This window comes from Salmo salar, chromosome 15 (genome assembly GCF_965601325.2).
Source record: "Salmo salar chromosome 15, fSalSal1, whole genome shotgun sequence".
Taxonomy (NCBI): domain Eukaryota; kingdom Metazoa; phylum Chordata; class Actinopteri; order Salmoniformes; family Salmonidae; genus Salmo; species Salmo salar.
In genome coordinates this window covers 70,367,036-70,378,302 of record NC_138305.1, presented here as the reverse complement: position 1 = coordinate 70,378,302, position 11,267 = coordinate 70,367,036, and the positions used below count along the sequence as shown (strand labels likewise).

Here is an 11,267-nt window from a genome sequence, read left to right as displayed (position 1 = left end):
TTGTTTTCTTGGCGACTATGGTCCCAGCTGCCTTGAGATCATTGACAAGATCCTCCTGTGTAGTTCTGGGCTGATTCCTCACCGTTCTCATGATCATTGCAACTCCACGAGGTGAGATCTTGCATGGCGCCCCAGGCCGAGGGATATTGACAGTTCTTTTGTGTTTCTTCCATTTGCGAATAATTGCACCAACTGTTGTCACCTTCTCACCAAGCTGCTTGGCGATGGTCTTGTAGCCCATTCCAGCCTTGTGTAGGTCTACAATCTTGTCCCTGACACCCTTGGAGAGCTCTTTGGTCTTGGCCATGGTGGAGAGTTTGGAATCTGATTGATTGATTGCTTCTGTGGACAGGTGTCTTTTTTTTTTTTTTTTTTTAACAGGTAACAAGATGCGGTTAGGAGCACTCCCTTTAAGAGTGTGTGCCTAATCTCAGCTCGTTACCTGTATAAAAGACACCTGGGAGCCGTAAATCTTTCTGATTGAGAGGGGGGGGGGGGGTGTCAAATAGTTATTTCCCTCATTAAAATGCAAATCAATTTATAACATTTCTGACATTCATTTTTCTGGATATTTGTTGTTATTGTCTCACTGTTCAAATAAACCTACCATTAAAATTAGACATCCTTTGTCAGTGGGCAAACGTACAAAATCAGCAGGGGATCAAATACTCTCCCCCCCCCCCCACTAAGAAAAACAGTGGGAGGGCAGACAACAATATAAAAATCAGTTGAAAGGCGTCTCATAAACCCCTGCTGTACGACTGACAAGACATTCCTCATTCTAATACAGTAATGAGCATTTTAAAATGACTGCCCCGCCGACATATGTAGAAACACTTCAACCTTTAGTTTACGTAACAAATCACACTAAAGGCGACACCATCACTCCAGATAATCAAAGGCTTTATTCAAACATGAAATAAGTACAAACAAAGAAACTTGAGAAATACCAAGATTTTGCATAAATACATTCCAGAGCATTTCAGAGACAACACATTTAAAAAAAAAAAAATAGAAGCAAGCAGCAAAACAACACAAAACAAGGACAGTGCATGAACCATAACCATGTTTTTTTTCTGTGTACCTGGCTGCTATGAAGGAGTACACATCCCATTGATGCATTTGCAAATGGTTGTTGCCACCTAAAGGGCTGACATACACTAATAAACTATTAGCATGGGACTTTGCATTGTGTTGGCCCATTGATCTCTGGTAAGGTGGCAAATGGTCATAGCAGTCAAGACTCGCGCTAGGCTGCAACCCAACATGCTGACAGTACACAGCGGCATCCATCGGTGTTATGCTTCACTACACTGTATATTTCAATAGCGGTTGTAGCAGTGAGAAGTCAACTCAGAGAGGGTTAGCACGCGTCCTAACATGGATAGAGAAACTCCTGTTACTTGGCCCCTCACACAGTATCACGACGTCAAATCAATTCATAAAGGAATGGATGAAGGGCAAAATGCTCATCTTTCCTTTATTGTAATTATCACTTCAAAGTATTGTATATATTTAGATGTTTTAGTGGCATGCACCAGCTAGGTGAAGAGAAATGTGTTGTTTTACAGGGACAGCAATAGCCTGGTCCTTGATCAGATACTAATATCTTAGTCAACTTCTCTGACTATGGTTGTGATGCTAGTAGAGAAGTTGGCTGAAGCAGACACACCGGTCTGGGATCAGGCTAGTGCAAGAGTAGGACGACCAACTGATTTAAATACACCTTAGAACAAACATATCAGGATCCTTGCTGATCAAACAGTAGCTTTGCTACCTAGTGCCATGGACAGTAGAATACAATAAAACTACAGTAGACAGTTTCCGTATAGTGCTTTCTGAGCATCATCTTATGGCAGAGTGGTTCTTATTTACTCTACTCAATATATACATGATGAAACTGAAATGTGAACCCTGACTTAAAAAGGGGAGCAAGCTTTGTCTTTTGATGTATAAAAACATGCCAATGTGGATGCAAAATAATATTCGTATATTTATATCTGTGTGCTGAATATTGGTGAACTTTAAGTTCTTCAACTCTATAAAAAAATTGCTTTAAAAAAAAAATGACAATTTTTTGTAGTGTAGCATTAGGTTCATGTAGATGTTAAACATCAGATAGAGTAATGTACAGACTGGTAGAAAAAGTCCTCTGCTCCACCTTTCCTCCTCAGAGACATTGCCACACAAGTCATCCACACTCAACTTAAGATAGAGCGTTATGAGGACGAAACTAGTCACGACTCCTCAAGTACTTCCTGCCAAAAAAATAACAAAACACTATGCAACCTACCAAACAAGTAGCCTGGTCCCAGACCAGTATATGCTTCAGCCAACTATAACGCTAGTCAGAGAAGTTGGTGAAGCAGAGTTGAGATTAGGCACACTGGTTCACCATAGCAGGACTGGTAACCTGGCCTATTTGTGGCAACAGCATTGGGTCTACAGTAGGACATAACAAGTGTCCAAATCACTGGAAAGGTGGAGCAAGAAGCCCCCGTCACCCCAAATTTGAAAAACAGAAGTCACAGAATCTCTTTCATACAGGACAGGGTTAAGGAAGGGCCAGAGGTTGTAAGCATCCAACAACTAACTTTATATAGAATATACTCAGTTGTCAATCATCGTCTTCGTTACAAAGGCCTTTAGAAAATGAACAAACAAGGGTTAAATCAATACATGGTAGAGGACTTAAAAAGGAAATGAGGGAAGTCTATAAACTGGTTCTGTCGCATTCTATAATGCCACAAGAGCAACAACTTTTTTTTGTTTTTTTTTCACCAAGAAAAAAAGCAAAGACGAAAGCATGACTCATGTGGAGCATTCACTTCCTCACGGACGCAACAGAAGCATTACCACAGGTAACACTGCACAAAGGCTCAAACACGCACCAACACACACCTCTCCCATCTGAGAATGGGACGTACAGTATAATAGGTGGGTGTTTCCGGAAGCAGCTGCCTGCCATCATATACCCCGATATAAAAAAGGCAAACAGAAAAGGAAACCCAAGGAGAATTTCACAGCTCGCACCACTGACATTTTAAGGACACTTAAAGGAGTATTGTATCATTTGGATTGAGCGCTGAGACAAAGCGTTTCACTTTGTACCTCTTGTCTATGCTGGTTAGAGAGTTGCCAAAGCATGATATAAAAAATGCAAGATACGACTGAAATAAATAACTCAAAACCTACAGCAGATGTGAAAAAAGACCACTGAATGCTTCTGAGATATGCAAACTCAAACATGACAGCACATCAAAACCTAACCATGACCCTTGAAGCTTAACAATAACTTGAGCGCAGAAAGGATCGCCGTTGTTAACGAAGATATCATGGATCGAAATCCTGAACTGAAAACAAACAAACCTCACCTGAACAAATCCTACTCTTACATGAATGCACTATTTGCTCAAGAGATCTAGTTCTGCATGGATAAAGACAGTATGTCCCGTCAGGAGTTCAGATTTCTGGATGAAGGCCAGTTGAGTCTGAAGATGGCTGATGGAGAGTTGGTAAATCTGACAGTGAGACGGGGCTAGTAATGACAAACAGTGCCCTCAATCCCATAATAGCCCAGGTTTCATATGGCAAAAGGCAGGTAACAATACAGGTTGTAAACAGACACCTTTTAGGAGTTAATGGTGAGGTCCTTATTCAAATCGAAACCAACAGCCAGGTAAAAGGCAAAACTTTACACCCAACGTTTCCCCACTCTTTCTTTTACATGTTCAGTTGAGAACATGAATCCTGACATGCACTCTTGCAATGCAAATTGGACAGTGCTTGTTTGACTTCCTCATAAAACCGGTTACCAAGTTTGATAGAATCAGGCCCTAAAGATGGATGCAATAGGAAGTCCTCTCCAAAAAGGACACTTTTTGACCATTCTATCCAGTTAAAGCATTTAACCAGTCGACCATGCCCGACCTATATTACATCCTGAGAAAGAACGACTGAACACAAACGTATCAGGTCATCAAAACATAGAACTGTTAAAAACTAGGTTCTAACTCAAGAGATGGTTAAGTTAGTTTCTTTGTGCGCTTAAGTGGTTGTTTTGGCAAACAGTAAGTTAAGTGGTGAAAAGTGTCACATTGAGAGCAGCCCCCTCAGTTCTCTCCCTTCATCTCTACAAGGCTTTTCTTGCCCGTGGCGATGTCTTGTCATCAGACTTCAGCACACCGTTGGCAGAACCTCCTAACAAAACAAAAAGGAACAAGAACAACGTCAGAAACATATTTGCGTCACAGAGTTACAAATGGCTGGAGGTGGGTGTTTAGAGTGGGCAGCAGTGGGGGACTCACCCCGGGCTGGGTCCTTCTTGTGGGGCTTGCTCTTTGGGCTGATAGCCTTCACCTTGGAAGCCTGGCTCTGGCTGTGCTCCCTCCACTTCTTCAGCTGAAAGTTGATGAACTTCCACATCATCCAGGCCTGGGTGAGGCAAATGGCCGCCAGGCATGTCATCCTGAGTCAGGGAAGGAAACATGAGGACCAGCCATGAGCAGGCTTTCTATTCTTTTAGTTAGAACTTTTCCTCTAACTTGCTCAAGGCCCCAATCAGAAGGGGAGAGGGGGCAAATTAAAAAGTGACCTAAAAGGAACATGACTTGCCTAACGGTGAGCACATTAAAGTTTCCCTCCGCCAGTGAAAATCCCTGGTTCTCTGCACGGGGCAGTCCGAAGCCGAATGTCAGTACGGAGAGGGTGAGGGTGACGAGGCGTGCGATGACGAAAAGCAGCGCCCACAAAGTGAAACTGGGAAAGGAGAACCAGAGGGGGGGGGGGGGGGGGGGGTTACAAGACATCTTCTACAGGCTCATGTAAGACAGGGTTTCCCCAAACTTTATCCTGGGACAAGTTTTGTTTTTGCCCTAGCACTACACAGTGGATTGAACTAATCAAAGCTTGATGAGGAGTTGGTTCTTGGAGTCAGCTGTGTAGTGCTAGGGTTAAAAACTAGGCGTGCATCCAGGGGTGGCCCCAGGACAGTTTGGGAAACCCCGATGTAAGACACCATCACTACCAAGTTATTCAAACCAAAAATCTGTGGACGCCGACATAGGAAAAGCTCCCATTGGATCACACGAGTGAGTTGCTGAAGGATGGTGATAATTCAAACTAAATTCCAAAACCCTGTATGCAGATTCTACTGCCAGTGTACAATCCATACCCCTTCTGCTTGTTCTCGTCACTGAAATAGAACAGGCGCGAGGCGTGGAACAGGAGCTCCACCAGGGAGTGAGGTACAAGCAGCACCAGGCCCAGCCGGTGGAGGCTAGTGAACACACAGGAAACAGGAAGTCAGCACAGCACCAGGTGAAACATAGCAGAACTTCAGATGACATTTTTTGTCCAGGGATTAACAGCACTGAAATACTCAATATTATTCACATTTGCAGCAGGAAGCAGTTTTTTTAAAGACACCCAGATGGTAGCAATGATTTATACATATCTACCAAAACAGCCTAGAACTGATGCATGCAATTATAAGCTGCAGTACTTCAATATTGTTCAGTAGTAGGTGTCCGATCTATTAGAAATATTGCAGTTGTTTTATTTGGTAACAACAGCACCACTGCGAGTGCTGCTCTGCTACACTAGCGAAAATGTCAACCCTGAGGCCGATTGAGGACATGGAGAAAAGTCAGCCAGCCCCAACAGGGGTACAGGATACATCACATTGAAGCGATTTGCAAATAGTCTTGAACGACCTCCTTCCTTCCCCAGACTCCCGTCGGTCATGCCCGGTGATCAGGAACAGATGTGTGGCGCACTAGAATCAAATGACTGCCCTGCGCTGCCTTTACCCCGTCTTCCAGACCAGCGGTATCGAAGGAGAGATGACAGAGGGCCATTACATAATATCGGGCCAAGGTTCAGAAGTCAGCAAAAACCAGTTAGAGGTACTACTGATGATTCTACCATCTGCCATTACTACTAAATCTTTCCATAGCCACTTTCACAGAACAAATTAGTTTGTCAGACGTGACCTGTGTGTAGTAAGTTTAAAAGACTGCCTGTATTTTGAGGACAAAGTAAGGAAATGTTTACAACTAACCCCACCCATCTCCCCCACCCAGCACACAAACTCTCTTCGGGATATATTACATAAGGGGATTGTTTTAACTGCAGTATCCCTCTGGCATAGTTTGAATACCTCCCTTGTTGTCTGCATAGTCCCATCACACTAAACCAGGCCACCTCACACACAGTCACGAGGCGATAAGGGAATATCCACAGCTGATCATACACACTTTATTGCAATGACAGGAACACCCAGATATGGAGTACGTTTACCCCTCTGCCATACCAAACCCTTTTCTCGGATTGAAAAGAGGTTCTGCTGCTTCATTCAATTATTCGGAACGGCCCACTCAAGGCCATGGAATATAGGCGTAAATAAAAGTGCAAGCGGAAACACGTCCAAACGGCGTGATAGTCCAAATAGTCCATGTATCCTCTTATCTAACCACTTCACTAAAAAGACACTCACTTTAAGACGTAGGCACCGGTGATGTGGAAGACGTAAAGGAAAACGTAATAGAGCTGGCGGGGAATGTCCTCCTGAGAAACAAGCAGGACAGAGCCTTTATTAATGACTGCTGTATCAGTGTAAGATGAGAATAAAGAACATGAACATATATATATATATATATATAAAATCTCAAAAAAAATAAAGGGAACACTTAAACAACACATCCTAGATCTGAATGAAAGAAATAATCTTATTAAAAATACTTTTTTCTTTACATAGTTGAATGTGCTGACAACAAAAATCACACAAAAATAATCAATGGAAATCCAATTTATCAACCCATGGAGGTCTGGATTTGGAGTCACACTCAAAATTAAAGTGGACAACCACACTACAGGCTGATCCAACTTTGATGTAATGTCCTTAAAACAAGTCAAAATGAGGCTCAGTAGTGTGTGTGGCCTCCACGTGCCTGTATGACCTCCCTACAACGCCTGGGCATGCTCATGATGAGGTGGCGGATGGTCTCCTGAGGGATCTCCTCCCTGACCTGGACTAAAGCATCCGCCAACTCCTGGACAGTCTGTGGTGCAACGTGGCGTTGGTGGATGGAGCGAGACATGATGTCCCAGATGTGCTCAATTGGATTCAGGTCTGGGGAACGGGTGGGCCAGTCCATAGCATCAATGCCTTCCTCTTGCAGGAACTGCTGACACACTCCAGCCACATGAGGTCTAGCATTGTCTTGCATTAGGAGGAACCCAGGGCCAACCGCACCAGCATATGGTCTCACAAGGGGTCTGAGGATCTCATCTCGGTACCTAATGGCAGTCAGGCTACCTCTGGCAGGCACATGGAGGGCTGTGCGGCCCCCCAAAGAAATGCCACCCCACACCATGACTGACCCACCGCCGGTCATGCTGGAGGATGTTGCAGGCAGCAGAACGTTCTCCACGGCGTCTCCAGACTCTGTCACGTCTGTCACGTGCTCAGTGTGAACCTGCTTTCATCTGTGAAGAGCACAGAGCGCCAGTGGTGAATTTGCCAATCTTGGTGTTCTCTGGCAAATGCCAAATGTCCTGCACGGTATGGGTTGTAAGCACAACCCCCACCTGTGGACGTCGGGCCCTCATACCACCCTCATGGAGTCTGTTTCTGACCGTTTGAGCAGACACATGCACATTTGTGTCCTGCTGGAGGTCATTTTGCAGGGCTCTGGCAGTGCTTCTCCTGCTCCTCCTTGCACAAAGGCGGAGGTAGCGGTCCTGCTGCTGGGTTGTTGCCCTCCTACGGCCTCCTCCACGTCTCCTGATGTACTGGCCTGTCTCCTGGTAGCGCCTCCATGCTCTGGACACTACGCTGACAGACACAGCAAACCTTCTTGCCACAGCTCGCATTGATGTGCCATCCTGGATGAGCTGCACTACCTGAGCCACTTGTGTGGGTTGTAGACTCCGTCTCATGCTAACACTAGAGTGAAAGCACCGCTAGCATTCAAAAGTGACCAAAAAAAAATCAGCCAGGAAGCATAGGAACTGAGAAGTGGTCTGTGGTCCCCACCTGCAGAACCACTCCTTTATTGGGGGTGTCTTGCTAATTGCCTATCATTTCCACCTGTTGTCTATTCCATTTGCACAACAGCATGTGAAATTTATTGTCAATCAGTGTTGCTTCCTAAGTGGACAGTTTGATTTCACAGAAGTGTGATTGACTTGGAGTTACATTGTGTTGTTTAAGTGTTCCCTTTATTTTTTTGAGCAGTGTATATAGAACCATTGGGGAATTAGTCACAAGACGTAGCACAATTACAGTATAACAAGACATATCCTTCCGTGTTTAAAATAACAGATGGGTCATCTTTAGGACCTAACCCATGGTGCGATCATGGACGCTTACCTTTCGCACTTTCTGGAAGTACAGCTCAGGAAGGGCGTGGAGCCAGTAGGCCATTTGGCAAATGTAGAAGAACTTCACCTGAAAGCTGCAGAGGACAGGTTACAGGCAGGCAGAAGGAGTGGATATGATTGGAAGGTTTGACCATGATAACTCCAATCCTGTTACCTGCATTTTACAAACATGTTATTTGATGGTACATTAAAGTCCATCAATAATAAAAATGTAATTTGGGAGAAAATATTCAGTTCACAATCTATGCATACCTGCTTATTCCATTTCCCCAAATTAAAATGCATAGAAATAAGATGCCTCGTAACATAATGACAAATCTGGAAAGGATGGGGAGAGAGACACCTGTCGCTGTGTGTCTAGTTTGAGTAAAACATCACATTCTTAATAAATATTTCAGGGGAACCTGACATCTAACATGGATTTGATGAGGCAGCCCATTACAGCAGAAGTGTACTCCCCACACGCAATACTGGGGCTGCAATGCACCCTGGGTAAGCAAGGCCTGTCCGATGTGCCAACTCAAACAGCCGAGCCTTCCCAGAAAACTGGCGTTCAAGAACACTTGGTAACTCTAAACAATAACAAGTAGTGATGATGAATAAATCTCTTACCCTGTCCTACTGACATATTGTTGAAATAATGAACGAGTGAGTTGAAGGTGTAAAATGAATGTAGAAATCCTTACTTACACCATGTGGGTGTGTGGATAGCCCTCCCATAGGAAAGTAGGATTTGTTGCAAATTCCTCCTAACAGATGAAAAGAAGAGAAGGTGTGAGCCAAAGAAAATATACAACGGGATGGAGTGCTCGTCTTGTCACACAATGTTCCCTGGCAGTGCTTCGTTGGCCTTTTTACCGCTGTTAAGATGCTGCAGCCCCAGATGAAGGAGATCAAGTAGAAGGCAGCAAGCTGTCCCGATTCATTGAACTTGCTGTGTTTGGTTTTTGACAGATGCAACCGCCTATTCATTTTCTGAAATCAGAGAGAACAGGACATGAGAAGCTGGGAAACGTGTGAGTTATCATTTGTTGTGGGCTGTGTAGTGGACGTGGGGAGGGGGGGGGGGCGGGGGGTGCTATTTGACTGGCTAAGAGGGTGAGAAGGATAAGACTGATGAGAGAGAAGGCCAGACCTTATTTTATGACTCACACAGAGAGATGGAAAAGAAGGGGACACACACACACACACTCTCTCTCTCGCATACACAGTGACATATGTGTTCTGTAGAGCAAGGACCTATACAGAGGTCCCGCTTTCTCTCTCAGGTCACACAGTGTGTCAGGGTCTGTGTGCATAGCCACTCACATCGAGAATGTATTCCTGTATTAAGGCGTGGAGTATGACAGCGATGAGCAGGTAGAAGAACACAGTGGCCATGTCTTTAGGACCATACTGGTACAGGTTCACGGGCTCAGCCCTCTCATCTGATAACACACAAAGAACAACAACAAAAAACATGGCCCAAGGCTTCAAACACAATGTACTGGACACAAGTACTAAATGATGTAATACAATCCAATTATCTTGTTTTAAAAATAGATACAAAGACAAAATGTAAACTTACCAAGACTTTGAGTCACATTGTACTGGACAGTGATGAACGTGATGGCAAACTTCGCTGTCACCTACAATAAAGGACATAAGATGGGAAGCAATGATGTGCATGCAAATTCTCATGTAGCAAAATGGTATTGACACGGCAGTTTGTAACAACGGTGGTTCTTCCTGATGCAAACGTGTGTGAGAGTCAACAACAGTAAAATGTGTTAGGCAGAGGTTGGGTGGTTAATGAAAACAAGTCCCGTCTTTTGCTGTAATGTGGATAGATTTCAAAGCTAACTGGCTAACAATCCATTTGGCAATATTAGATAGCGAACTAGGTTGTGTGAAACGCCAGCTGACCAGGCAGCCACAAGCTTGAACAGTGGGCCTCCCCGTGTGCAATCAGTGTGACACATGAGAAGGGGAGAGGCTTGCGCCCAGCCCCCTCGTCATCATAGTTGAGACGATGCCTGCAACCTAGTTATTTGCCTACCTATACAGCATACATCCCAGGATTTAACATTGTACCTCGAACATCAGGCCGAGGAGAATGACCATAGCCACACACGAAACCATATCAGCGTGATTCTGGATCACGAACTCGTGGCTCAGCACCGCCGGGCTCTTGTTCTTCTTTCGGAAACCCATGGCTGACCGATACAGCTCTCCCTCCCTGGCGCACTTCAGTCACTCGCCGCCCCGCTTGCACTCGGACGCAAACTCTCCTCTTTTGCTCCCTCCACCACTGCCAGTACACTGGGTAAATTGCAGGTCATGTGTTAGGTAAGAAACGACAAAAGATCTACCAAACACAACACGCAATTTGTTCCTAAGCCAGTTAAACGTCCAGCAGTATTTTTGCCAGCTGCACAAATGCTGACGTCTCTTTTGTATGGTAATGAGGAAACCGTCAAAATAAAAGCCCGCGATTGAAAACTGCAACGTGGATAAGTCAATCAAGATGGTGTATTACATTTTAATCAATGTCCATTTGTATTGTGCTTATAAGCAAATGTAGGGAGGAATTTATGAAAACAAATACAAATATGCTTCTGAAAACATTTTTTAAGAACACTATAGAAAAATACAATGTTCAATGTTTAGAGAAACAACTATTCTATGTGCAAAGGTAAAAGTGGGGTTGGGAATACTCAATACAGTAGGTTCTGTAGAATCTATATACACTGCTCAAAAAAATAAAGGGAACACTTAAACAATACAATGTAAATCCAAGTCAATCACACTTCTGTGAAATCAAACTGTCCACTTAGGAAGCAACACTGATTGACAATAAATTTCACATGCTGTTGTGCAAATGGAATAGACAACAGGTGGAA

The 11,267-nt window shown here is 44.1% G+C and overlaps 1 protein-coding gene across 1 annotated transcript; it reads right to left on the bottom strand.

The window, feature by feature from the left end:
• Nucleotides 1-886: 886 nt before the first annotated feature.
• Nucleotides 887-10,820, bottom strand: LOC106571933 (translocating chain-associated membrane protein 1-like 1). Its single transcript, XM_014145507.3, has 11 exons — nt 10,459-10,820; nt 9,953-10,013; nt 9,694-9,812; nt 9,244-9,360; nt 9,076-9,134; nt 8,375-8,459; nt 6,497-6,567; nt 5,174-5,278; nt 4,615-4,758; nt 4,308-4,468; nt 887-4,200 (listed from the first exon to the last, which is right to left on the bottom strand). The coding sequence occupies exons 1-11, from the start codon at nt 10,576-10,578 to the stop codon at nt 4,133-4,135; spliced, it is 1,110 nt and encodes a 369-aa protein (XP_014000982.1). The 5' UTR covers nt 10,579-10,820; the 3' UTR covers nt 887-4,132.
• Between the last annotated feature and the right edge of the window lie 447 nt (nt 10,821-11,267).

Bases quoted from the DNA above. Each gene is read 5' to 3' on its own strand.
- LOC106571933 (XM_014145507.3), bottom strand. From the start codon at position 10,578: ATGGGTTTCCGAAAGAAGAACAAGAGCCCGGCGGTGCTGAGCCACGAG. The intron at 10,014-10,458 runs GTACAATGTTAA...CCTTTATTGTAG, and splicing joins TCCTCGGCCTGATGTTCGAG to GTGACAGCGAAGTTTGCCAT. The intron at 4,201-4,307 runs GTGAGTCCCCCA...TTGTTTTGTTAG, and splicing joins CAAGAAGGACCCAGCCCGGG to GAGGTTCTGCCAACGGTGTG.